Source organism: Scedosporium apiospermum (assembly GCF_000732125.1).
Source record: "Scedosporium apiospermum strain IHEM 14462 chromosome Unknown SEQ_SAPIO_0099, whole genome shotgun sequence".
Taxonomy (NCBI): Eukaryota; Fungi; Ascomycota; class Sordariomycetes; order Microascales; family Microascaceae; genus Scedosporium; species Scedosporium apiospermum.
Genome location: NW_015971800.1, coordinates 1,888,332 through 1,915,570, shown reverse-complemented (window position 1 = coordinate 1,915,570; position 27,239 = coordinate 1,888,332). Strand labels below are relative to the sequence as shown.

The 27,239-nt window shown below is 52.8% G+C and overlaps 3 protein-coding genes and 4 pseudogenes across 3 annotated transcripts; 3 read left to right on the top strand and 4 right to left on the bottom strand.

Moving 5' to 3' along the window:
- Positions 1-1,841: 1,841 nt before the first annotated feature.
- SAPIO_CDS5956 lies at positions 1,842-2,687 on the top strand (annotated as a pseudogene; the record flags this gene model as incomplete).
- A 4,001-nt stretch (positions 2,688-6,688) lies between these two features.
- SAPIO_CDS5955 lies at positions 6,689-7,936 on the top strand (annotated as a pseudogene; the record flags this gene model as incomplete).
- Positions 7,937-11,185: 3,249 nt separating this feature from the next.
- SAPIO_CDS5954 lies at positions 11,186-12,412 on the bottom strand (annotated as a pseudogene; the record flags this gene model as incomplete).
- A 2,004-nt stretch (positions 12,413-14,416) lies between these two features.
- On the bottom strand, positions 14,417-14,875 carry SAPIO_CDS5953 (annotated as a pseudogene; the record flags this gene model as incomplete).
- Positions 14,876-16,722: 1,847 nt separating this feature from the next.
- On the bottom strand, positions 16,723-17,706 carry SAPIO_CDS5952 (Uncharacterized protein; the record flags this gene model as incomplete). Its single annotated transcript, XM_016788178.1, has 2 exons — positions 16,723-16,985; positions 17,070-17,706. The coding sequence occupies 2 exons, from the start codon at positions 17,704-17,706 to the stop codon at positions 16,723-16,725; spliced, it is 900 nt and encodes a 299-aa protein (XP_016642494.1).
- Positions 17,707-18,949: 1,243 nt separating this feature from the next.
- SAPIO_CDS5951 (High-affinity nickel transport protein nic1) lies at positions 18,950-20,229 on the top strand (the record flags this gene model as incomplete). The annotated part of the gene is made up of 2 exons (XM_016788177.1): positions 18,950-19,799; positions 19,886-20,229. The coding sequence occupies 2 exons, from the start codon at positions 18,950-18,952 to the stop codon at positions 20,227-20,229; spliced, it is 1,194 nt and encodes a 397-aa protein (XP_016642493.1).
- A 349-nt stretch (positions 20,230-20,578) lies between these two features.
- On the bottom strand, positions 20,579-24,969 carry SAPIO_CDS5950 (uncharacterized protein; the record flags this gene model as incomplete). The annotated part of the gene is made up of 4 exons (XM_016788176.1): positions 20,579-23,433; positions 23,573-23,605; positions 23,741-24,011; positions 24,622-24,969. The coding sequence occupies 4 exons, from the start codon at positions 24,967-24,969 to the stop codon at positions 20,579-20,581; spliced, it is 3,507 nt and encodes a 1,168-aa protein (XP_016642492.1).
- Between the last annotated feature and the right edge of the window lie 2,270 nt (positions 24,970-27,239).

Below are 27,239 nucleotides of genomic sequence, written 5' to 3'. Positions count from 1 at the left end.
TGAAGGGACTCTGGCGTCAATAGAAACGACAGGGCTTTCTAAGATTTGGAAGGTATTCTTCACTCCTCCGCGTCAGGCACACTTCCACAATAGCGTCTGTACCCCATTTTGTACTTCGCAAGAGATGATGCATAAATCGGTCTGTCAAGAGACGTGAACTTCTAAAGGTCGTAAACTACCTCGCCAGCGAATTCTAGAGCTCGGAGAGGCAAGTCCTTTGAAGCCCAGCGCGAAGACAACAATAAAGGTCTTAGGTGCCGAGCCAGTTGATTCCCAACGTCTACTCCACTCGGAACTATAACCCCTTTCCCTTCATCTTGCGGCCTGGCCGGGAAGTTCCTTCCTCTGCTTCGCTCGCATATCACCTTGACCATCCCTTTCAACTACCAGCCAAAGCGCACGGAAGCGAACTATGAGGTATCTCCTGTCTTAGGCGCTAACGGTTTTTGATCTGTGAACCGCTGGCGGCCAGCGGTTTTGGTCAGCGACAGACCAAGCCAACGAGAAGATGGAAATGCCCACAGTGCTTTGCTGAATGAGCCCTGAGCATCTTGCTGATAGCATCGACCTTGAGATGACCATTGCCTTAACAGACATGCAGCAGTGCCAGATCATCTACCGGGCCAGGTTCTCAATCCAAGTTCGGTTCCAGACTCTTGTACGGGTCCTGTGATTTCCTCTGTCGTATAAAACGTCAATGCGCATAGCTCGCTGAGTATCTGGTCTAGCTTTGGCCCCTTGGTAGGAACACGGCATGGCTTGCTGTACCTGTTCTTGGCTTGCCACCCACCAGGAAGTGTCTTCTCACTTGCAGATTCCCTAGAACATTCGCCACAACCATCCGAATTTCTTTGAAAAAGAATATCCCCGGGTCACAGCACGTCCTGCGAGGCAGTCTCATGCGGGGAGAGGAGCTTGGGAGCCTGAACTGTCGTTCGCATATATGTGCGAGCGTGCAGCGTCTGGCTCGTTGAGAGGCAGGATAGCGTAACTCACGTCGTACATTCGAGTGAAAAATGGGACACAACCCTGGCAAGCTAGCTGCGGTCCTCCTAGTCGAAATGGAAACGCGTTTTCAAAGAATAGTACCCTGAGGAAGGTCGAGCTGACTCTCGGACCTCAAGACCGCGATCTGAGCGTGTCCATGTCCATTGAGCTTAGCGTACCCGACCGGAACGAAGCCTCCGAAGCGCACGCATAAACTGCAAGACAGTCCAGAGAATAGACTGGAAATCATCTCGTATTCGCCTACTACAATTATTCCATACTTGAGAATCCATTTCCAGGTAGAGCGGGGGATCGTTCTACAGTGTAGATGGTCGTCTATGCCTGGCTGTCCCCTTCCGAAAGGAATCCCTCCTCCCTCTCCCCGCAAGAATGTCAATCGCCCATACGAGATGCCTCTCTCCTACTACAGAGCCGTCGTCCGTTCCCTCTTGGCCCTCTGCCGGGTCGTCGACGCACGGCAGATCTCTAAACGCGGGGCCGGCTGGAAAGCTCTCCTCAATACAAAATAGACCCTCTGCCCGCGTTTTAGCCGCTATTATACCACCCCAATAGGAGCGAGTGGTGAAGATATTTTCAATTACTGTTCATATGGAGTTTTTTCTAATCATGTAGACTGACCGAGCCCCGCGCATATGACAGTGACGTTGGACCGCGAGTTTCTAGTCAAAGTAATCAATGGAGGGATAGAGAGGAGCCCGGCTGTCGGCGTAACAAGATAGTCCGTAGACTGGCCATATCAATGGGCCATCGCCACCCGGTTCAGCTCATCCGAAGTCATTGAGGATAGCCATTGAGTGAGTGTGAACACGACCGTAAGGGCACCTACTCTCGACATGCATCTCCAAGTTCTTCTGGTCTCAGCTCTCGCCGGCGCAGCGACTGCTGCCTCCTGCCGCTGCGCGCGCGAGATGCTCCAGGAAGCCACGGATCAGTACGTCGAGGCACAAAAGAGCGGCGATATCAGCCTCATGCCGGCTGTCGCCCCGTCTCTCTTCTACAGCGAGAACAACGTTGAGATGGCACTCGAGGACGGCGTCATTACCCAGGCCCTGAACATCGACCACACCCGCAGTGTCCACGATACGAAGGCCTGTTCAACGTTTACCGAGATTGTCTCGGGTGATGAGGAGAATCCCTACACCACTGCCACGCGCATGATATTCAAGAGCGGCAAGGCGAGCACGATCGAATCTGTCGTCAGCAACCCCGGCGATTGGGCCTTCAACGCCACGGGGTACCTGTATTGGAATTCGCTTGAGGAGTGGGATCCCATCCCCGAGGACGAGAGGGACACGCGGGAGGTCATAAAGGCGGCTGGAGACGCCTATCTTAATCGGTTCAATGATACCTCGGTCGTGGTGCCATTTGGGACGCCATGCGCAAGGTTGGAGGGTGGTGCGTATACGGGAAGGGGGAATCTGACGGCGAATACATGCGATATTGGGGGTATGCCTTCAACGATTGTGGTGACGGATAGGAGGTACGTTGTTGATGAGACGATGGGGGTTGTGAACATCTTCTTGGGCTTTCCGGGACTGGACAGGTCTCAGGGACAGGATCCGATGCCGGATAGTCATATGTTTAGGGTTGAGAAGGGGAAGATACGGTACATTCATACCGTCTCGGCTTGCGTTGAAGACGGTTGCGGAATGGATGGTAATGGCCCTCTACGCCTTTAGGTCGGCTTAGGAAGAATAGCTCGGTTTGTGTATTGGCGAGCTCGTACTACATTACGATGGCTAAGGAGCTAGGACTGCTCATGGTTTGTCAGGACTAGGAAGCAGTTTTAAGTCTTCATCCTTGGATGCCTATACTTTTTACAATACTGTCTAGACACCTGATATGCATGGACACTCATATGCTTTATGAAGTTCCAAACGTAGATGCCGTTGCTACCTATGCGGGTTCTTTGTGACTGGCACCAATGCTAGCAAAGATCGCGCCAGTCGAGCTCTGTTCATGCCGCTCTCGCACATCCATTGATATGTTAGTTACATGTAATAGACGACTGCAGGACGGCTTGTATGTATTTCTCGGGGTCTCCTAATCCAAGGGCTTTTCGCGAGGGAGGTTGTCTCACAGCTAGACCCACCCATCATGAGGTAGTTGCTGCTGGTATAGATGTTTGAAAAGATGCAGGACCTTGCTCCCTCCCAAAGGATCGGCAGTCCGAACGCCCCCTTCGTGGGCGTGAACTCCACGCAATCCGTGATAGTTCCATCTCGATAGTTCAGCTTGCGAGTGCTGTCGGGTCGGAATTAGGACTGTTCATAACCATGAGAGTTGGGCATGGCGGCTCTCCAGGTCAAGGGTACGGTACCCGACGTGGATTTACAGTAGAGCCGGGGAGTTCGGCCCACAGAAAGAAAGATCAAGTGTCTAGGCCACGGTAGGGGAGTTCGGATCGCCCCCCTTCCTTCAGCACCTATATACGCGGGTCCCTTGCTTCCTTAAACTGACCCAACATATCGGAACGACGAGACGCAAATGAGCCTAACTTAATCTCGCTGCGGGTAACTACCTTGACGAGGTCTCCTCTGGGGATCCGAGATTGATCTTGTGTATATGGGCCTATTCCGCCTCCCACATCGAGCATTATCGGTTTTCACAATTTTATCAAATAGCGGGTTATCCTCGAACAGTAGGTGGCCTGGGTCGAGCAGATGTGTTCGGCTCCTGTTGAGAACAAAACAAGCGAGTGCTTTGGGCAATATCACAACGCGGACGGGCCCGATTGAAAGGAGTAAGTTCTGACTGATAGCCCCAGATACTTCAGGGTGCCATTGAGAGGCGGAAAGAACTGATGATAAATCACTTCGCATATTCCACCACCTGAAGGCTGGTTGAAAGATGGTTGGGATGGCGGATGAGGGTATATATGCTGCCAATACCTCGAAATCTCGATAGTAACTAACTTCCGCAGGAGCTTTGCGTTTTCCACAATCGTTTCGTTGGGTTAGATCCACGGGTTTTGCGGTTCATCCGGCCTTAATCAGCAAAACTATCATTTTGGGAACATCTTGTGACGAATGACTCGTCGGTTCCTGGTCATCCGATCGCTATCTTGGGCTACCTTCTACCCAACGAAAAAAAACTTCAACATCTTAGGCCTGCGGGCCTTAGCATAGTCGAGGTGATCACTTCAGTCGGCTCCAATCGAGGAATAAACTAGTAGAGAACAGACTACCCAAATGCTGACGGGAAAAGATGAAAAAAAGACCACGCCACTGTCGAGACTTTCTTCTCCTTGTTTCTGGTTTCTTGTTTCTTTTTCGTCTATTTTTGGTCACCATACTAAAGCCAACCATCCACCCGGATCTCGCTCTTTGCCCTCCCCCTTTCGTAGCGTCTTCCTCAAACGCCACATCCAGGGGAATTATGGAACCCAGTGTCAAGATGCTCTGTCTTTCATTCGATAAATCTGTGACAACCATTCCACGCAAGCTTCTCAAGTTAAAAAGAGATCGGAGCACTTCTGCCGAGGTCTGGAATTCCTTCTCTGGGTGGTGGGAAACGCCAGAAGAGACAGGAAGGCAGGAGAGAATGTGGCTGCCCGCTCTTACTTGGAGACCCGCTTCTCATAGTTTCCGGCAAGTAGGCAGGCGACTGACATTGACGGCGGGCGACCTCTCCGGGTGCCGTAACGTCTCCGCCCCTCCCTATGAATCCGGTCCTAAGGTCCATCCGCCGAATTTGTAAGTTCCTCCGGAGAACAAGTGCATCTACGGCAAGGTCGGACACCAGCTCGGCACTGGCCGAGTAAGCAAGAGTGTCCACTGAAAGAGAGGGGGATTCCGAATCGGGACATCATCGGTCGCCTAGATTCAGAATGGAGGAGGAACAGTGGTGGAGAGGAATTGCGCAAGCTTGAGAAGTTTTCACATAAGCTACTGAGAAGCTTTGCGCCACATCCAGGCTTCAATCCAGGGGCAAATGCGAAATCTCCCGATGGTCAGGGACGCCATCCCCCCCTCATGGAGAATAATGTTGGACGTCGAGCGCTTCAGAAGTTCTTCGTAAGAAATATCAAGTAAGGATTTGGTAAGGAGAGCACTGGAAACGCGGAGCTCTGTTTCCATTCCAAGGTTTAGCACGTTCGACCATTTCCAGAAAACCGGGCACACCTGAGACAAAAACGATGGCTGCCCTAAAAAGCAAGATGCTTTCGACTCCCACCTCGATGTTGAGGCGGCTCTTCGATGAGAACTACTGGCTTGTTTAGTCGGGTCATATTTTCATAGCGGAGAATAACCTCAGAGATGAATTCCCTCATCTGACGAAACCGAAGCCCAGATGTGGAAAGAGTCGGTGGAGAGTGGATCACCAACCCCCCATTATAGGGCTTATCCCTCCCGCCACGCACCCAGGAATCTGGGCAAGTCATTAACTTCGCAGGCAACAGGCAGGGGGCGTAGCAAATCGCAGGTTGCCAGCGAGGAATTTTTCTTCGTCACAGGTGGGACAGCATGGCCTGGTCCATCAGGTTTGGCCAGGCCACGCCCAAGTTGAGAGCCCCATTTGGCGTGACATGGTCGGGTTTGGAATGAAGGGGACATTGCGAAAACGAAAACTCTTCAAACAAGCTCACGGACGTGGTACCAGTGACAATGCTCCGAGCGGAATATCCCTCACCTCCCATCAGACAAGTACCTGCAGTCTAGATTGAAGTTTGCTGTTGAGGTTTGGTGTGCGTCGGTGACTATTCGGCTCCATAATCAAAGCTGCATCTGCCATTTGCCCTTTGCCGTTTGTCCCAACGTCCAGCATGGCTCGGAGGGAAGATTTCCATTTCTTACACTTGGGGATGTATGCGAGGACTAAAGTTTACGGTGCACGAGTTGCAGCGCAGCACGTCGATTCCTCTTCAGGCTAATTTCAGCCCAAGGATGTCCCTAATAATGTCCGTCCCTTGTCCGGTTCCTGGCGCTAAGCCGCAATGGAGCCGAGGAGGGCAGATCTGGCGGTTTTGATAGGCTGGGAAGGTTTCGTTTTGGAATTCTAAGTCACGTGATGTTGTTCAACCCGGTTGAGCTCCACTTGATCCACTCAATCAGAGGGCGGTGCCTGGCTCTTTCCCTGGTCCGAGTTAGCACGAAAAGCAGGTACTCAGGTACCTCGTACCACAGTCCTGCGTCCCTTCCATTTGCAGTTTGCACCCCGGAGAGAGAAAATAGAAAAGAGGAAGGGGCGGAGGCCTGGTACAGAATTGGTACACAGGTGGGTTCCTGCCTTCCCCGTGCACCGCATCGTCGTGTCGTTTCATCGTTCACCCCAGTTTTCTTGTTTCCTCCTTTCCTTCTCCATCCCAACTCTCTTTTTCTCGTTTCTGTCGATTCCTTCTCCACCCACGTCGATCTTTTATAAAAGGGCTCCTGTATCCAACTTCGTCTTGGCCCTCGATCACATTCATTTGATATCAACCAATTCAGAGAGACACACTCTGCCGTAAACGAGCGGCCGGCCACTCATTCTTTCCTTTTGAAAGACAATCCTTTCTTTCTCTTACTTTCTTTCTTGACTTCGTTCTTTGACGCGAGAAGCGCTTGTCGCACCCGTCCCGACTTGAGAAACCCTCTTTTTCAAACGAAGATTCACCAACATCTTTCAAGATACCCCAAATCAAACTTCTGTTCGTTTCTAAACCAACCAGCTTTTTTTCATCCTTCTTTGCACGGCCAAAATGAAGTCTGCTCCTTTCGCTTTCCTCGCCTCGGCGGCGCTTCCCGTCGTTCTCGCGCAGACCTCGAGCTCTGGCGCTATCTGGGCCACTCCGCACGAGAGCTACTCTTCCTCGGTCGGCGTCCTGGGTTGCAAGATCAACACCAACCGCGTTGCCTACTGGCCTGCTTCCATTGACTGCAACAACATCTGCATCAAGCTCACTTACGAGGGTCGCTCGGTCCACCTCCTCCGCATCGATCAGTCAGAGGGCGCGTACGACATCAGCTATGACGCGTGGAACTACCTCTCCACCGGCAACTCCGCGACTGAGGCTCCCACCACCGGCGGTCCCGTCGCTATGGACTACGAATTTGTTGACGCCCATGAGTGCTCCGACCTCATCCTCACCGACGATGGCAAACTTCCTCTCAGCGCGTCTAACAGCATGAACTACCTCGCCAGCTGTCTCGATCAGCCTAACAGCTGGGTCGCCAAGAACTACCAGCTCTACAATGTCCTCGATCCCATCTGCTCGTGGGGCTGTGATGAGAAGTGCACGCTCAACTGGCCCACCGCCAACCAGGCCGACTGCCCTAGCGGCCTCGGCACCCCCAAGGTTCTGACTGATGCGCCAGTTTACAACGTCCAGTACGGAAGCGGCAAGACTGTCCTGGCCTCTTCCGGCGAGGTCGTCAACGCTGCTGTGGCTAGCTCCGGCTCTTCCACCAACTTCGCTTCCAGTGGTGTCACATTCAGCCTGCCCGGTGGGGGCTCCAAGCCCGCCGAGGACAGCAATGCTAAGGCGCAGCCCGAGCCCGAGCCCGAAGCCCAGCCTTCTCAAGACATTAGCGCCGAATCCAGCCAGGCCGTTGAGACTCCTGCCGCGACTGAAACTGTGCGCTCTGCTAGCCCTACAGGCTTCACCACTCTTCCTGCTTCGGCCTCTGCCTCTGCTACCTCCTCCGAGTCTAGCTCCGACTCTAGCGCCGACTCCAGCTCGAGCTCTAGCTCCGGTTCCAGCTCCAGCTCCGGTTCCAGCTCCAGCTCCGGCTCTAGTTCTAGCCCCGGCTCTAGCTCTTCCTCGAGCTCTGGCTCTTCCAGCGCGTCCCCGTCTGGGTCTGGATCCGGATCTGGCTCTTCCTCATCCACCTCGTCACCTTCTTCATCAAACTCCCCGGTGACGGCAGCGCAGAGCGCCGGCCGTAGGCAGGTCATCATTCCCTTCTCACTCCTGCTGCCTATCCTTACCCTCGCCTGGCTCGGATGAACAAAGCCGATGAAACAAAAACATTTGTTTGGATTTTATGAACAAATTTCTTGTATATATATTTTTAGACTTTTCTTTCTATTTCTGTCTCATGGCTACCAACGACAGGCGTATGAGATGATTTTTTTCGTGGGACATTTTTATTTTTACCTTGGCGGGAAATCTGCCAAAAAAAAATAAGGCGCCGATTTTGAACGAGGACACTCTTTTGACGATACCAATATCAATTCACTCTTTGAACTTCACACTTGCATTTTTGACACTTTCCGAAACGGCTATACTGGCTTTGAGGTTGATGCGACAACGTGGGTGTAGAAACCAGGGTGTGAGACATTTGACTTTCATCAACCTTACGAGGAAACGTGGTGTAGTTGCAGCGCAGAAAACCGTTGGCATTCTGCAAGGCGCCTTGCAGGGTAAAGTGCACACATGTAGTTTTTTTTCTTCCTTTTTTGCTTGCTCTGGACTACGCTACTTACTTTTGGCGGGTTGTCTTGGAATTGGGGGCATCATTTGTGGGTTCACAGAGTTGGGTGGAAGTGAGGAGGGGTGAGCAGCGGTCACCAAAGTTCCTGATTGAAGGATTGGAAGTGCGTACATTAGGAACAGCGCGGACAGGGAAGTACGGGCGAGCAAGCAGCCACGTCGTGCAGTGCCAACGCAGAGGTGGCCGGGCCAAGGCAAGTCAGAGCGAGCGGTGGCCTTGGAATTTAGGTGTTTCGGAGATGATGAGCGGCCAGGCATTTCACCTTTGGTTGCCGTGCTTCATTCCGTGGAGGGGAAACTTGCTCGTCCAAGGAGCAAGAAGGCGCAAGAAGGCGCAGGTAGGTCAATGATAGATGTCCAAGTTGTCATCTGCCAGATTCTCGAAACTCGACAGATGAAGGCATCCCGTGATCTAAGTATAAGCGTGAGATGGCTTGGGGGGCGATGGATCAAGGGCTTGGCTTGTTGACCTCTTGATGTGTCGGCAGACAGCAAGTTCCTGCTCACTACTGACCCCAATTCTCGACTCTATCCATCATTTCCCACACAAGCTTATCGGCGGTCACAAGGATTGCGGGCAGGCCTCTCCTCTGCTCTCTCGGCACTCACGTGGAGGGGATGGGAAGCCACACTGCTTCGAAGGTTATTCACCTCGTCCACATCCTATCGTTTACACTACCGTTTTCAGCTTTCGGTTATTAAGGCCGCGTTTTACCCAACGTCGCACCCACCATTTTTCCCCCTTTCCGCGGTCTTCAAGTGCAGGACACCAAGTTAATTGAGGTAGTTCCGCATCGCTCCGCATACCTCGGAAGTGGCTGGTGAAGAAAGCCCTCACACCATCACATCCCCGTCCGTTGTGTTTGTCTTTCTCCAAACTTGCTTCTTTCTCTTTCCCTTTCTTTTCTTTTTTCAAGGGACCCGTTCGACAACAATGCCGAAAACCCATCCTTCGGACGTCCCCTATTAAAGAGCGGTCCAATCGGTTGGAACCTACCCATTCAACAACTCCGACGAGATGTCTGCCCTGACCAAGATCTAGTCTACATACCCACATGGGAGCTGAGCTAAAAAAGTTGGAAGTCCTGCTTCAACAATGGCTCCACTTTTGGTCAAGGGTTTTAAGTGCGTGCGTGAATCGGCAGCTAGAGGAGCACGAGGGATATTTGATCTACAAAGCAGGACGCACCTCGGTGAGGACGCGACCTTGCAGGAATTTTTTTAAAAATTTTCAGAGATGTCCAGCGCAAATCTTCCTTCTTTAGTACGGCGAGCTAAACTACCGACTGCAATCTCAAATTCTCAGTTCGGATAGATTTTGCCACTTTCGTTTCTCTCCGAGAATAACCTCCCCCCACGTTGCCTTATCATCAGACAGAAGTGGCCTAGTTTGGTTCTCTCCCTCTGATCAGGAGGACTACGATGAGCCCAGTCCGAGTGAGATTCATCTGATTCCGAACCTGCAAGCGGGTGTGTGAGACTGAGGGTGGGGAGTAGGAAAAAAAGGGGGGGGGGGAGAGTTGAGCCGCCAGGTCCTGCAAGGCATCGTCCTTGGAAGATGGGAGAAAGAGGAAAGACGTCAGTAGAGAAAGCCCACCTGCTTGAGGGGGAAGCGGAAAAAAAAAAAAAAAAAAAAAAAAAAAAAAAAAAAGACGAAAAGTGAAAAGTGGAAAGACGAAAAAGAAAGTCAGACCCAGAAGATCCAGCACTAAGACATCGGCCCTCTCTTACCCGTCGATAGTCTTGCCGGCTTAGTTCCGTAGTTCGTCCCCAAAGTCTTATTACCCATTATTTCCTTTTTCGGCGGGCCACCTACGCAGTGGCATCCACGAGTCTAGAAATTTTCTGAGGCATCAGATTCTCAATCCTTTTTAGAGTTGTAAGCTGTAATAAACTAGGGACCTTTTTCCTCATTTCTCCACTTTGATAGTGGTTCCCCCGCCCGATAAAAGTGATCAGAATGAGTCCCTTTTCGGTGCTTATGACGGAAGTGAAGGGTGGTGGGAGCTGGAAGGACATTGGTGCCTCGGTTGGAACGGGCTTTTCCTGCCTGCTTGGGCAGAGCCTAAGCTTTCCGGCGGTGACGGGCTGTTGGGCTGTAAGGCGGGAAAAGGAAAAAAATGAAAAGGAAAATGAAATGAAATGAAGAAAAAGAGAATTGGGTATGGACGGAGGAGGATGGGCGCTGTGCAGCAGGACAGAGTGAGGTGAGAGGCGCGCTACATGTTGGGCTGCATGCGCCAGGAGGGGCTCCCGGGCTGCCGCTTGCTTCTGTTCAGCTGGGCAAGAGGAACGAGGGATATTGTGCTGTAGCTTTGTTTGGTGCCTGGTGTGCCTGATCATGGATCCCGAAGCTGGAGGCTGAGGTGAAGCGGCGCTAGAATCGTCTTAGACCCCTTAGTCTCGTACTAGGAATGCTAGAGCAACCGCGGAGAAAGGTCCAAGGGAGAGGTCACCATGTCTCACAAAGAATAATAATAAAGATCAAATCGGCTGGAGTAAAAAACTAATATTTATAAAAACGTCTTCATATCGAGCAAGAAAGTAGCAGCAACTGAGAAGGAGAATATAAACACGAAGAAGAATGCCTCCCCAATGAATCGCTTACCCCGTGTATCTGGTGTGAAAGTACAAAGAAATGAAGGCGAAGAAAGACGCCAGCAATGAAAACGAGAAGCCCGCCATACATCTATCACCAAATAGTACCAGTTCTCCGTTTAATGCAAGACGAGAAAAAGAAAAGAAAAAGAAGAATGAAAGCCATCACCCGTAAATCTTGTCGGCCTTCGCTCTAAACGTGGCGATAACCTCGGGCCTGATGCTCAGCAAAGTCATCAAGACGGCCAGTCGCTCCCCGGGAAGGTCCACATCGGCCGCCGGGTGCTGAGCACCTCCGTTGAGTCTCCCCTCTGTCCCTTCGAGCCGCGTTAAGCGCGTCACCAGCCTGAAGAGTCGGTCCTTCGGCTCCTCCACTGCCACGACGGCCAAAGCAATGCAGACCTCCACCCAGCCGAGCACCTCGTCCTCGCCCCAGTATCCTTCGAGGAACCTAACCTCGACGCTGCGGGGGCTCCGACCGGCACGCTCGTCCTCGAGCCCGAATGCGCTAAAGTTAAACCCGAGCCGCCTGAACGGCTTCGTGTCGCCTGACAGCAGCCGGCCCAGCGCGACATAATCCGACGCGTTGAATATAGCTGTAAGTGCCATCATCTCTTCCATATCCATCAGGGCACCAGCCCTCTTGCGCCGGCCCGTAAAGTCCCTCTTGGCGAGGGATTTAGCTAACCGGCTATGCTCGCGTAGTGGCGACGACCACGTGTAAATGTGGTTAAAGTTGGGCGACGAAGGGTCCTTGAGCAGGCGGAGGGTCGGCTCTGTCAACCAGCACAGCGAAGCGAGGTTCTTGAGCGACGTTAGGCTGAAGGCCTCGCCGTCCGTGCGGCCGAGATGAACATGAATTTCGCAGCTGTAGTTGACCGTGATCCTACAGTGTCGGTTCAGGGCTCTCACGACGGTCCTCAGGACGGAAAGTGTGCGAGGATCGAGGGCGGGGAGTTTCGGCGATGATATTTCAAGCGAAGCCCATAGACAGCCGGCCAATTCCTGCTCCTCCGGGCCGGGCTCGGCGGAATTTGATTTTTTGACGATCCAGTGGTCGGTCCAGAAATCACTTTCTTGCCAGCCCTGAGCCTTGATGTCAGATATCGAGATGGCAGGTTGCTTTGCGGAGGTGCGTAATATGTCGGTGATGAGTTTGTATGCCTGGTCCTGGAGGCGGTCCTGGGAGCCAGCGTGGGATGTGTACGCAATTGGTCGGTCATCGCCCGGACATGGGTCGACTGAACCGGCCAAAAGGAATGGCACAAGGAATTTGAATTCTACTCCAATGGCCAGGTTGGCGGGCGCATCCTGCAGCACAGCGACTGGGAGAGTTCTATTACCACGGTGTACGTAAACGTCGTCGCCGTCGTCATCTCTGGCTGGTGCCATGGTGATGGTGTGTGCATGGGTCGTTGGGTATTTGGCTCTTGATAGCGAGGACCACAGCTGTGGTATAATGGAGACATAGCGCCGCGGCATCATGCGACGAGGAGGGAGGTGTGAGGAGCGAGGGAATAAAAGCGGCGGCTGTCCCTTTTACACTAGGCGGCGTCCGTCTCCTCTTACTCGCTCGATGCGTCCTTCTAGTTTTGGGGCACGCGAAGGATTTCATCTGTTGCACTTATGAGTCCACGCCGTTCATAACCGCAACAAACGTGTGGGATGGGGCGGCGAAAAGTGTCATTATGAGAAATGCGAATAAACGGCTGCTGTCCTGCGAGTCTACGACTAGTCAGTCAGTTGGTGTTCGCGAGTAAGCCAGTGGGCTGGGCCGCCAGGACCCCCCCTCCCCCCCTCGGCCTTTTGGTGCTGGAATTGACGGTGAAGGAGCCAACGAAAGTGATGCGCACCCCTTACCGAGAGAGCAGGACAACCAGCGGGCGTAAGATTTTGACCAGGGCTCCTCCCCACTGGGACCATGATGGGTTAGTCCAATCTTGGGGGCCTGCTGACGCGGGCAGCCTCTTACGGGGGACGAAATCCGAGCGTGCGTATCATTCCAACGTCTTCGTCCATTATTGGCAGTCCCGACCACATGACTGGTCGTGAGAGCGGGCAATAGTCCCAAGTGCCGAACTACACGTCAGTTTTTGGGTTGAATTTGCGTGAGATGACGGGAGAAAGCGCGGCGGGGAGGGCCGAGGGGCAATAGGCAATGAGGAGAGGGGAGAGGGGACAGAGAGAGGGGGTGGAGGCGCAAGGACGTCGAGGAGGGTTCGAAAACAGGAAAACAGGTTAGACGAGGCTTTGGGAAACCTCTAAGATCAAGAAGTCTACGGGGTATGATGCAAGTCGATATGTGGACCTAATTCCACGATAGATGAGGTTGCGGAAATGGTTGACGAACCACGCCTAAGGTTAATGACTCGAGTTGCACTTGGCCGACCTTGAGACTTGCCAACAGTTGGGCTTTCTGTCATCGGTTGAACTCTGCGGCGGATACTCACAGTTGAGTCGTGCGAGTCGTGCAAATCCCATCAAATCTTACCCCACCTGTTCCACAAATAGACCATGATACAGAGCGGTCATAACTCGAGTGATGGGTTGGCAAGATCCCAGTCGTCAGTCGTCGCCCATGACCGCAAGGGTTTATGTACGAAAGCAGGCAGCGATGAGGCGTGGGGGCGGGGGCTAGAAGGAAGGATCATGAGAGACGAATCTACCTCTGTCGTAGTTTATTAGATTCCGGGCGGACGGACCAGCCACTCCTTGGCCAGGCCTCTCGTCAGGCCTGGGTCAGCCCCAGGAAGAGCCGCCGAGGATCCTGTGGAATTGGTTATGAGTCGGAGTCCTTGCCCCGACGTAGGTTACAAGCGCGTGAGAGAGACAGACGAACGATAGGTTCGTACAGATGTTTGAAGAAAGAGGAAAAACAATCATAATAGTGACAATAACAGGATTTGCTAACAAGTAAAACATGGAAGAAAGGGATACTTGACTGGAGTGATCCCAGTACGAAGTAAAGCCCAGTCAATTCCAATTCCAATCCCAATCCTAAGCCGGATCCATGCTCCTCCGCATTGAGCAAAAATACCTCCCAGATATAAGTACAGGATATTGATACAAGACAGTTGCGCCCACTCCGTTTCTATTCGTATAGGTCTGGGAGATGCCGTAGTGTAATGATACATGCGATTGAAATATGACAGAAATAATAATGAAGGGTATCTCGGGAGAGAGGTCCTGAATGAACAAGGTAGTCTAAGCGCTTTTGACACGCCAAATTGAAATCGCAAAACAAAAAGAAGAACTTCGTTGTAAATAATGTGCAAGTAAGAAAAAAAAGGAAGGCCGTCAAATGAAGACGAGGCTTTCTGAGAGAAGCCGTTTGGTCGAAGCAAAACAGAGTCGGCATCGACGACTGTTGTTACAGGCTCACTACCGCCGGCGGAGCTAGGGGGTGGTAGCGTCATCATCGTAGAGGATCCCTAGCCGGTAGAGAAGATCGGTTTGTTCTCCTGCGTCGGGTGGAGGGTAACACGTCGTCACCTTGAAGGCATCTTCGCGACGTAGAGGCGGTACGGGAGCGTAATGGGGCCGAGGATAGGCGTCGGTAGGATGGTATCTCCCTCGTGCAACAATGCGTTTGTGCGCCGTCCCCTGCCTTCTCCTGGGGCTGCCGGTCTCTTCCCTGTAATGGGAATCGGGTGTGTTGGGGCTATCTCGGGGCTGGAAAAGGCAGAGACGAGCCCCTCGTTGAGGAGAATAGTGCGCGCCGTCCTGGGGAGGGGTGCCTCTCGGTTCTGCGGGTTGAAGAACTGGCGAGAAAGGACTGCCCCTTTCGGACCGCGCAGGGTACTCGTAGGGGGAGGTTGGTAAAGAGGGAGAATTGTTATAACACGCGTCGACCATGATGGGTAGATGTGAATGCGGGTGTGCAGTGCGACCGTGCTGGTGGCTTGTTTTCGTTGGCAGGAGTGAATGCAGTGTGAAAGGCTGATTTGGTGGGAGAACGGAGAGCATGAGCGGCAGCTCGGTGCTCAGTTCAATTCGTTGTTTTCGGCAATTGTGAGAGATCTCGAGGATGGCAAGGAACAAGATGTCGTGGAAGAGTATTTAATGCCTTTTGCATCAAGAAATCGAACTTGGTTAAACTCAAGATCCCATCTCGCGGGAGGGTGTGGCGACCATTTGTCTTAAGTACGATGTGATTGACACGGAGCGCCCATGTCTTCGCCCCTCATTAACACCCGTCATATACATCCGTGGCTACCTGGAGCCTATTTTAGGTGGCGATCGTGGACGCTGGCGGCACCTTTCTCTTTCCGCCGCCCCAGAACAAAACGTGCAGGCACGATTGAACCCAACCTGCAGTTGCAGTCCATGGGTGTACCTGATACTCGCAGAGAAGGCCCGGTCGGGCGTGGCCTGGCCTAACCAACGGGTCGGGGGTGACCGGGGCCATGGATGGGGCTAGATTGGAGGCCAGATTGGGCCACACCAAACTGAGGCGAGATGACAAAGAGCCAGGCGCTGGCTCCGTAGTTCCCTTCGCAGCTTTCGTCGTAGCTGGAAGGTCGATATCGGCCCTCGCTATAATGATCAATTTGATCGGGTGACTCACAGTTAACGGCTTCAGCTGGCCCAACAACAATTCACGATACTTTGTGGGAAAGTGCCATCATTGATGAGTGTCGAGGTGCGGCCATTGGTGACGTCGGCGGTTGACGAGGGGCAGTGCAACAGGCTGCGACTACCCCGTACGACCATCCGTACCCCGTGTTGTCTCCAATTATGATCTAGTGCAATCATGGGATGTTGGTGCTGAATGTGAATAAGATTCACCTTCCTGGTGAATCGTAGAGGCAACCACCGCCCCACCACCTTGGGGGGGGGGGACTGGACCACGTCCGCGCCTTCCCACTCAGCACCACCCTATCGTAGTTTACCCCAGAATGATCGCACATGACGATCGATGATGCTTCAATCCATGTTCATGCTACGCACGTAGTTTACTTGGTGTTTGTACAAGTACATCACACTACACGTAATAACTAGTCGGAGAGATTATCGATCGAATCTCAGTTGCTCTCCCACCTCATCCGTGACAGAGCCAATGGGATCAGATGCTCAGCCATGGATTGGTTCTCTTGGTGTGCCCAAGCCTGTCAGGGACGCCTCCTTCGGATTTGATGAGTTTTTCCAATGTGTTGGATATTTTTGAACATGCCGACAAATCCAAACCTCTCATGTTGAATTGAGTTATCGCCCTCGGGGTAAATGCCAGCGCAAGTGGTCTCGACCCGGCCTATCACGAGGGATTTAGTGTCACTTGATCTGACTCCTGAAGTGTTGAGTCATTACTAGGGCAATTAACACCCAAGGCGTTGCATAGTAACGGATGTCCAACGCATTGTGGGAATGGGAATGGTCACAATTACGAATCCGGGCCGGGCAGCGCGAGGCATTGTGCCCCATCGAGATAGTAGGTAGAGATGGCTTGGGAGCTGGCCGTCGTGTGGTGGAGGTGGAGCGATATCCGAAGGATAGCGCCCAACACGAATCACAGACTTCCAACGGTGATACTAAAGCCAGCACACTCATCGCTGAGGATGCATCAATTCATCCGGTCCACTTTGTCCACTTTTGCCTTACTTGGCTCTTTGCAACCTGAGGAGTCAATAATCGCGAGGCGTGAGATCGAGGCGAAGCCACCGCCAAATCGCCCGAACGCTTGGTTCCCCGATCTGGGCAAGAGGTTACAAGTAATACCTAACAACAAGCCCCATCGCCAAAAGCCCCGCCAGAGCCCAGAACATAGTCAGGAAGGCTCCTTCTACCCATCGCTTATTGCACATCTCCTCACGGGCCTTCCATCCGCCTGACAGGGCGTTTGCATGTGGGAACGGCTTATCCGGCACGGCCTTGCCCAAGAATTTGCACAAAGGATCCCAACCCTCATCAACACTCCACTCCAACAACCGATCGGCCGACACTAAACCTTTGATCATGGCGCAGTGTTCTGTTTGCAATTATCAACCGAGGTCAGCCCTTGCGCCCACTTCATCTCGGGCTGTGGCATCTCGTGGCTGGAGTCGACTCTTACCTCTATACACCCATTTGCCATTCCGTTCAATGGCCTTTGCCATGTTGCCGTCCGGGGCTCTGAAGAGAAGCGGCCAGAGAAACCTTTCGTAGACATGCCACGCCCAGAAGCATTCTCGATTGAGCCAACTTGCGATGTAGAAGCCCCAGCTCTTATTCACCCCGACCAACGTCGTCACGGCGCTGCGGTGCCAAGCATCCATATCCCGCCTTACGTTGAGGATGACCTTTGCTTCGGGGTATGCTGCTATCATTTCGGCCGCGAAGCAGCTTGCTGCTGCATCTGTGACAGCGACGCAATGCCCTATCAATTCGTCAAAATCCTCCCTCGTGATCGTGGGAACGTTCAAGGCTGGGAACGTATGGTCCCGCCCTTCGGCGTACCATTTCTTCCGAGCGAGGCGGACCCAGCCAGGAGCCGGAGTAGGGATATCGTAGACGATGTCCCAGCCATGGTACGTATAGTCATAGCCTAGGTCTAGTAGTGCTTGTTGTAAGGATTCTGTGCCGGACCGAGGAGGACCGACGCAGATGACCTCCATTGGCTTGCTCCGTTTTCTCCGTGGAGGAGCCGGGAGGCTGTAGAGGCGTTCGGTGAACCACCATATCCAGTGATCAAGAGGCACCATTGGAGCCATTGTCGAATTCGGTCAGCGATATGGGCAGGGCAGAGGATCGAGAGGCTCTTGGAACCCATCATCGTTGGGGCCACCGCTTCCGTATATAGGATTCGCCCTAGCTCCACCCTGCTCAACACTATAGACCTGGCCATTTATTTGCTTCAAGCGTGCGCACAAGGTTCCAGAGTTGAGGCACACGGCAGGGCTGGTCGCAGTGACAAGAAAGGCAACTCTTTATTGTCTTGGATTAATCCTTGCGCGACTTGGAGCGGATCGGCAGCCAGGGTGGAAATGTGGAGCTGGATAATAGGCTCCAGGTCTCACGGTGACGTATTAACTGGCTGGACACTGGAGAAGACAAGGTCCGCGTAATCTCGACGTCCCGGCGCGCCAGCAATGGCAACGGCTGGGAGTGTTGGGGTATCAACTCGCGCTGGTATTGTCACTTTGCAAACCGGGAAGAAACTTCTTTTCTGTTTTTAATATGTCCCTAGATTAAGGAATAGTAATCATTCGATGTTAGGTCCCGTCAGCCGGGCTCGTGAGAGAAGCCCGCGACCTGACAGTTTTAGCCGTTCGATTCGAGAACCGGTTTTGGAGCTCATTTCGAAAGGCAGTACTGCTGAAGTGGTAACTTTATACGGCCGGTAACCAGATGAGGATAGTCGCCTTTACAGGGGCTTTCTTTTGATATTTCCCAAAACTCAACAAGTCGAAATCCGATTTCTTTTTCTTTCCTGTCTTATTCTTCCACAAACTGCAAGATATGATGCTCGATGCCACAGTCAGGAATCGGCACGGCACAGCACAGAAACTGCTTGATAAGATAACATGAGCTATTATTTTCTTAGAGCACAATTATAATACTGTGCAGTACAACGAAATAGGAAATAGAGCCGTCAAGTTAGAGTCCTCCCCATTTTGCGGGGTTGCGAAACCTTCACTGATAAGGGCTTTGCCTCGACTGCCTTTTTTTTTTTTCTCTTTTTGCTTCTTCCTCTTTAAAGGTAGTTCCCGAGTAGAAGACTTTTCAAGGTGACTCTTGCAGTCGAACCCGAAGGCGAAGGCAAAGTTTCGAGCGTAGCGATCAGCAACGGCATCCTGCCCGGCCCAGCCCAGCCCGGGGTAGCTCATAAGATAGCATCCGATCTCAAGTAGCGGTAACAGGTGCAAAGGGGAGCTTTTTGATACCCGCGACATCACCTGCTTCCTCATCTCCCTTCCCAAAAGAAAAGAAGAGAATATAGAACCCTTTCCCATCATGACTACCATGGCCTCGCCACCACAGCAGTCCCTCCCCCAGGTAACACCCGAACCCCTCCCATCCACCCCACCGACAGAAACAGACCCTTTACTCCCTTCCTCAACCCCAGACGAAAAGTCCCTCCTCTCACGAATCCCTCTCCCCACCCCCGCCCTCCGCATCATCGCCCTCCTCGCCGCCATCAACATCCTTGTGTGGCTCATCTCCGCCTACCCCCTCACAAAACACCCATCCCTCGCCGCACCAGCAGCCCTCTCCTACGTCCTCGGCCTCCGCCACGCTCTCGATGCAGACCACATCGCCGCCATCGATCTCTCTACGCGACGTCTCATAGCGGCAGGGCGGCGGCCCGTTTCGGTGGGTACGTTTTTCGCGCTGGGACATAGCACCATCGTAGTGGTTACGTGTGTGGCCGTGGCTGCTACGGGTGGGGTCTTGAGGGAGAGGTTCGGGGGTGCGGAGGAGGTGGGGGGGCTGATTGGGGGGGTTGTGAGTGCTGTTGTGCTTGTTGTGTTTTGTGTTGGGAATGGGTGGGTGTTGTATGGGCTTGTGAGGAAGGCTAGGGCGTATAAGAGCGCTGGGGATGGAGGGGATGATGGAGTGGAGATGAGGGGGGTTGTGGGGGATATTAAGCTGGATGATGAGCAGACGATGGGGTTCCTTGCCCGGACGTTTGGCAGACTGTTCAACCTTGTGGATAGGCCGTGGAAGATGTTTCCGCTTGGTGTTCTCTTCGGTTTAGGCTTCGATACGAGCTCCGAGATTGCCATCTTGGGAATCGCGAGCATCCACGCCGTTCAGGGCACGAGCATCTGGCTCATCCTCATCTTTCCCATTCTCTTCGCGTGTAAGTCAAAGAATTCCCCGAATAGCAAACCCTTCTCCTATTCCCGAAGCTCATGAAAATCAAAACCCTCTTCCTCCCCCATAAAGGCGGCATGGCACTCCTAGACACCACAGACGGCGCCTTAATGTCCACCCTCTACCTCTCCCCAACATTCGCCCGCGACCCCCTAGCAACTCTCTACTACTCCCTCATCCTCACCGCCATCACCGTCGTCGTCTCCGCCTTTGTCGCCATTATCCAGATCCTCAACCTCGTCGAGAGCGTTGTCAAGCCCGAGGGTCCCTTCTGGGATGGCCTCGATGTGCTGTCCGATCACTTTGATGTTGTGGGAGCCGCGATTTGTGGCCTGTTTGCCGTTGTTGGCGTTGGTGCTGTGTTTGTGTATAAGCCTTGGAGGAAGAGGATGGAGGCTAGGACAGACGAGCTATAAGTTACGACGTTTAATTATGATGAGGGAAGATTTGAGAGCTAAGTTAAAAGAGGTTATGGAGTTGAGGCTACCTATATAGACTATGGCAAAGTTGAGCTGAGTCGTATGAAGCAAACCAGACCATTCCAACAACAAAAAAAAAAAAAAAAAAAAAAAAAAAAAAGAAAGAAAGAAAGAAAGAAAAAGAAAACGCGCTTGACGCTAGACATCTCTATGTGCAGAAGAAGGGCACGCATAGCTATCTACCAACAATTCTTCAAAAACGCGGAAAACACACTGAAACACACTCAAACTCCTCGCAACTCCATCGCGCGAAATGTCCGCTTTACAAATCCTTCCATGCAGTAAACTAGCCTAGAAACTTATTCATCTCCTCGGACGGCGTGGAATCGGGCGTCTGCACGCCAACGGAAGACCCATCCGATGACACCTCCTCGCAGTCGACGTATTCTTCTTCCTCTTTCTTCTTCTCCTCTTCCTCGCGCTTCTTCATTTCCTGGAATCGCTTCTCCAACTCTTCCTCCTTCTTGCGAAGTTCCTCTTCTCTCTTGCGGAGCGCCGCCTCCTTCTCGTCTAGCTCTTCCGACTTCTTGATTATTTCCTTTTTCTTTACTTCTTCTTCATCTTTGCTAACATCATCTTTCTCGGACTTCTCCTCAACAGGCTTCTCCTCGGCGGACTCCTTCTTTTCCGCAGGTTCTTCTGGTGTGGCTTTGTCGGACGTTTCTTCCTCTTTAGGATTGTCAGCCTTGGCTTCGGATTTCGCCTCAGCGACTTCTTCCTTCTTGTCCTCTGTAGAAGCTTCCTTGTCGTCCTTAGGTGTAGGTGGAGTACTTTCCTCCTTAACATCCGGGTCTTTCACACCGTTAGCCTTATGAGATTCCTCTGGAGTGGCCTTGGAGTCCTTCCTCCTCTTCAGTTTCTTTTCCTTAGGCGCCGCATCGTCACCCTCGGACTCATCATCGCCGTCCTCATCCTCAGTCTGCCCTGCGACCTTGGCGTCGTCCTCAACCTCTTTCTTCTGCCCATCCTCATCAGTGACAACGATGGGATCGTACGAAGTGAAGGCGTTACACTTCTCCTCCCGCTCGCCCGCGGCGTTCGCCTGAGCATTGTCGAGGTCCTTCTCTCCCTTCTGACCCATGCCGCCCTCGAGGAGCGCACCTCCCTCCATGACAACGCGGAGCTCCAAGTCGGAGTCCCTAGAGTAGACCTTGAAGCCGACGATGCACACGGCGTTCCAGGGGTCGGGGAGCTTCTCATCCTCGGACGGGTACCGATCAGCCTCCGTCGTCTCCGGTACGGCCTGCTTGCGAGGCTTGCGGACGTAGTCATCGCTGCTGTAGATAGCTTCCCATTCCTCGACGGGCGAGTCCGAGGAGTAGTCGACTGCCTCCTCCACTGGTGGGGAGGCCTCCTTAGACGACTTCTTTTCCTTGGACCTCTTCTTTTTACTCTTGGATTTTGTGTCTTTCTTCTCGGGCTCGGCGATAGTAACTTTCTTGGGCTCCTCCGACTTGGTCTCGTTAGTCGTCTCCGTCTTCTCTGCTACCTCCGCCTTGGCCTCGCCAAGCTTTGGTTCGGATGATGCTGTCCCAAGTGTTTCCTCACTCTTCTTTGCTTCTTCGGAGGAGGCACTTTCGGAAGGAGCAGGCTTATCCCCAGAATCCTTATCCTCGGATGGCTTCTCCTCCTTGGAAGTCTTTTCATCTTTCTCTTCAGCGGGCTTATCTTCAGACTTCTTCTCCTCCGAAGGACTCTCTTTCGAGCTAGCATCCGAAGCCTTAGCCTCATTCTGGGGCTCCTTCGCGGCCTCCTCTTCAGAAGAACCCTCCTCGCTGCTCTCACTCTCGCTTTGGCCCTTCGCCTCCTCAATGGCCTTTTTCCTAGCAGCATCCCGCTCGGCGATCAGCCTAGCCTTCTTAGCCTCATTCTTTTCAATCTGCTTTCGCTTGATCTCCCGATCGGTGCGGCGCTTCTCCCAGTCCCTCCTCCTATGCGCCTTGCGGCAGGTGCTGGCCTTGGTCTGGTTCGCCTTCTTGCGCATTTCCTTGACCTTCTCGAGGTGGTGGTGGGCCTTGGAGTGGGCGAGGTCGTAGGCGTAGCCGACCTGCGCGAGTTTGTCGTTCTCGGCACGCTTCTTGCACTCGCGCTTCACGACTTCCTCCACGGAAGGCCGGCAGGAGGAGCGCTCAGCCGTCACGAGAATAAAGACGGTGTAGTCGCCCGCAGCCATGTTGGGAACTTCGATGGAGACGGACCGCGTCATAAGGTAGTTGCCGTGGGAGCGGACAATGTAGTCCTCAGCGCCGGGTCGGTCCTTCTCATGTACGCGGAATTGGAGACGGAAGTTATACTGGCCCTCGAGGCCCTTGAAGTAGCGGCGGTCAAGTTGGGAGAGGACGAGGACGAGGGGGGAGTCCTTGGTGAGCCTGATGTGGAATTTTTCGTGGTAGCTCGCCTTCCAGGGTACGTCGACGCCTATCCAGCGTTGGCAGCAACCCCAGTCGTCCTCACGGAAGAGGCGAGTGCGGTCAAAGTGCTGGTACTTGCTGAGGAGGTCCTCGTAGGAAATCCAGAATACGGAATCATTTCCAAAAGAGTGACCGAGTTCTTGCTGAACGTCAGTGGTCCATTCCTTGGAGCCGTCGGACCAGGGCCCCTCCCAGACACCTTTTCGGGTCTTGCCCCATGGATTCCTCAGCTTCAACAGACGCTGGCCAGACTTGAGCGTTCTAGCATCCATGACTACATAAGCGTGACGCTCAGTAATTCCATCTCGACTACCGTAGCCGCCGTCGAGAAGACCGGTAGAGCAACCGAACATGAACTCCTTGTTCACTTTTGACAGCTCATTTTTCCAGAAAGCATCAATGTCCAGGATATCTGAAGTAAGGAGTTCCGTCGTTACACCTCCAGTCATGTCTTCCAGACCTTCACCGATCCAACCGCCGATGAGAGACGCATAATCGCCGTGGGCCTTTGCATATGCCTTCTCGAGCAGTGGTAACCATGTTTCATTCTGGTCCTTATTCTTGCCGAAGAACAAAGCTTTGGATCCGGTTTGATACGTCTTTCGATAGTGGAGCTCAACATCCTCGCGGTCAATTTGCGAGAGCAGCTGACGCTGCATGCTGGGGCAGTCCCAGTTCGGAGACTTGAGGTACAGCTTGTCATCGATAATGGAGTAGACCCATTCGCCATCTAAGTTGACTCAGTTAGCAAAAAAGGTTCTGTTCCACTTTCAAACTTTCTTCAGAGCATATGCGAGAATGCAGTGTAAACCGTGTTATCACGATATCCAACTGGGGTATCTCAATGCCCCAAATAAGGTTTTACTCACCTCTATAAAAGACGAATCCATAGATACCAACACCTAGAAAACGCCACGACGAGTTAGAAACGATTCGAAACAACCATTTTCTCCTCTTACGACGTAGTGTCGCCAACGCCGCTCCGAAAACCGCAAGTGGCGTCAACAGTTTGGGGGGCGTAGAACTTGTGTACTTACGAGTATCGTGCGCGACGCAGAGTCGCTGAATACCGCCCACAACGTCGGCAAGGGCAGAGAGAGCAGCAACAGCCCAGCAGTTTCCAATGCTACCCTGGATGATCTCGGAACTGCTCACATTCTTCATAAACGTGGGGTTTTCGAAGATTTCGTGGACCCGCTTGACAGCCTTGGGAACAGTGGCGCTAGAAGACGGTGGGTAGCCGACCTCGAAGGTTTCTCGACCGAGATAATTCAGGCAGTTTCCCTTTTCCATCTTGAGGTCCCAGTCCTGTACACAGTGTACACAGTTAGCGCCATCTCCTTCCAGAAGGTCAAGTACTTCGTAGGAAGTAGCTTCGTGAACCGCAGCAGTTGCGACCAGGCGGAGCATTCACATTCGGCAGCTACGATTGGCAGACAGCGCGAGCACACCCAAACTTTGAGACAGGTGTCTGGCAGTGCAGCACACAGCCAGCCAGGCGTCGTCACTGCCTGGCGGAAGAGGTGGGCACACCGCTTGTTTTTCCACTGACATCGCCCCCTGCGTTGCACATTTGTGCTAAACACCACCCCTGAAATCTGGCAGGTCTCAGTTGAGCCTGGTGCAGTCCTCGACTGCACCGGTGGCGCCGGAGCATCTTCCGTTCTCCCACCATCCTGTCCGGTGAACGCAACGAGGTTGGTTGGGCCCATTTTTTGCCTCGCCGCTCTGCATGGCTTATATGGGGGGATGCGGACATGGGGTAATAACGCAACCCCCTTCCATGTCAATGACACCTCAACATCCTTGCTTCGCCCAACTTTCGGTGTGTGTGCATATGATACCAAGAAATCCACTTTCTCAACGCCGCCCCGAATCGGTGAGACCGCCAAAAATAGACGGGGGAAAATGAACTTACCAAATCCCAACCTGGGTCTCGATATCGAGTATTCACCCGGTGGCACTCTTCGATTATCTTGCGGACTTTCCGCCGGCACTCCTCCGCCGCCCTCTCGTACGACGCAGCTGACGATTCATTGGCTCTATCAGGGCTCGCTGGCGGAACCACAGGGTCGAAGGGTAGCACGGCGAGCGGTATCGTGGGCTGTCTTGCCTGGAGTTTCTTCCATATCCGGTTGATGGCGACTTGCGGCGGGGGCTTCTTCTTCTTCTTCTTTTTCTGGTCGCTCGTGGTGCTGGAGCTCGTGGGCAGCACACGAGGTCGTTTAGGGTCTTCCGACTCTTCTGAAGAACTGTAGCCGTGCATGTTTGTGGTGAATTGTAGTATCTAACAAGACGGAATTGTTCAAGGAAGGTTTGGGCGGGGATTTATGTGTCGAGGGATCGGAGATCAGAGATGTCGTTTACACGGCGCGGTTCGGGGAACGTGGCGGGAACTCGGTATGTGGTCTTGGGTTCTCTATTTGGTGGGTTGAGGGAAGGACCCGCTCCCGTCTCGGTCTATCAAAGAAAAAGGCTGGCGTAAGACCCAACAGAGAGCCATTAAGAGGAAGAGGAGAAAGGGGAGGGGCAGGGGCAGAGACAATGCCTCTGGGGAGGAAGGGACTGTTTTATATCTTCCAGAATTGGGAATGAGGCGCTCAAGCTGGCACTAGCAAAGTGGACATCAAGGGACAGGACTAGCCATCTTACAGCAGGACTTGACGCGGTTAGCCATTTCTGTGTCACACCTGGGGATGGCAACGGGAAGGCTTTTTTTTCCTCTTTCTTTTTTTCCTTTTTTTTTTTTTCTCGCTAGCTGGAAGTTTAAAGCCCCTCGCCCCTAGCGCATTGCGCGAGGAGGCGTTGTCGGGAGGGAAACTGAATGTTCTCCGAACCTACTCCCACTGACTAGGGGATGGATTTACAGGGGGGAATACCAATTCTAAACAACGTTTGACTTTGTACCTTGTGGCGCACCCGGGTGGATGGAAGATCCTTAACAAGGAGGGTGCCAAGGAACGAAGGAAGACGAAAGGATTGATAAGAGTTCCGTCTTGACGAGGCTGACACAAAAGCTTGCAATTGGTTTCTACCTACTAGGCATCAAGGAGTCTTTCAGTGGCAAATTCCTTTGCTAGACTTCATCCGACCGTCGTAGTAAGAGTGTAGACTTGATTCATTAGTACAAGAGCCGATTGTACTTCGTCCAAGTAGTTTAGTTTATGTAGACGGCTACAACTGGACAATTGGAACGGCTGGGCGGGTCCGAAGACCGGGGCAGCCGGGGAAACACCAAAGAATGTGCGGTCCGGGAACAGAATCTGGGGGCGCTTGCACCGCTCGTTTATCCAGATAAAATCCTATTTCACGAGAACGGCCCAGACTCCGCTCCCAAAGGCATCAATAGCTGCCCGCTCACATTGCTAACACGGGATATATTGATGCAACCGTTCACTCAATGCATGGAGCGCTGCAGAGCTATCCGAGTCGTACTGTAGAAGCGTAAAGATCGGCCTTCATTGACTGCTTCGTACGCAAGAGGACGATAGAGCACTTCGTATTTCCCCGATCACATTCTCTGTGTCTTGCATCATCGCCACTCACCCCCCCCCCCCCCCCCCCCCCCAACCTCCAGCTCAAAAGTCACCGCCCTTGACGCCCTGACCCCGACATTCTTCCAACGCAATTGCTGGCCTAGACGAGTGGAAAAGGCGGTGATGATCCAGGCCAGGGAGTAACGGGCGCTAGAAGGCAAAACAGGATCGTGGTATGGATGACCTCATGTATGGAGCATTAATTCCACTTCGGCTGCTGGTCAGCTCAAGGACCATAAAGGGGGTGTGGTGCGGTGGGAAGCACAATACGGACGGACCAACTGGGCCGGCAACATTTAAATGCATGTCGATAGATTAATGCTCTGGATGCACTGCACCAAGCCGAATTATTCTGATTGATCAATCTACTGGTGCCCTCCTGTGCCTGCGCCCGGAAGGAGCCTCAAACCACTGGCAAAGCCGTGAAGCCTCCAACATGGCATCGCATCATGGATCTGGATCAATTCCATTTTGAATACATTTTCGACAACAACTGCATCTTCCCTGAGCTTCCTGAGCTGGGACTGGAATTGATCTTCTCCCTCCACACCTGTAACATGTAGTCACTGGGCATCGGTCAGGCTCTCATGTTGTACTTGTATCAACGCCAGGCGACATGCATCGAATTTGTTGGTGCACTAACACTGCACTAACACTTCGTACCTCCTGCATCTCTCGGACACAGCATCCGGCATCATGTACAATCCAACCTTCAATCCAACCCTCCGAGCTCTCATGGAGGCTGGAACTGTTGGGGACTCAGAGAGCTGCCCAAGCCGTTGAGACGGGCTACTACCGCCCGTCGTCATTTCCCAGACAAAGCACTTTCACGGAATCAATTGATATTGATCCATCAAAGCTAGATTGCTTAAGAGGCCATCCGGGTGCAACTCATTACCACCAAGGTCCTCTCCTCTATTTCCATGGCATTGGCGATGGGTGAGGACAGTTTCTGAGAGTCGGTGGAACTCTTATTCTTAATCAATCTCCGGAACCAAAC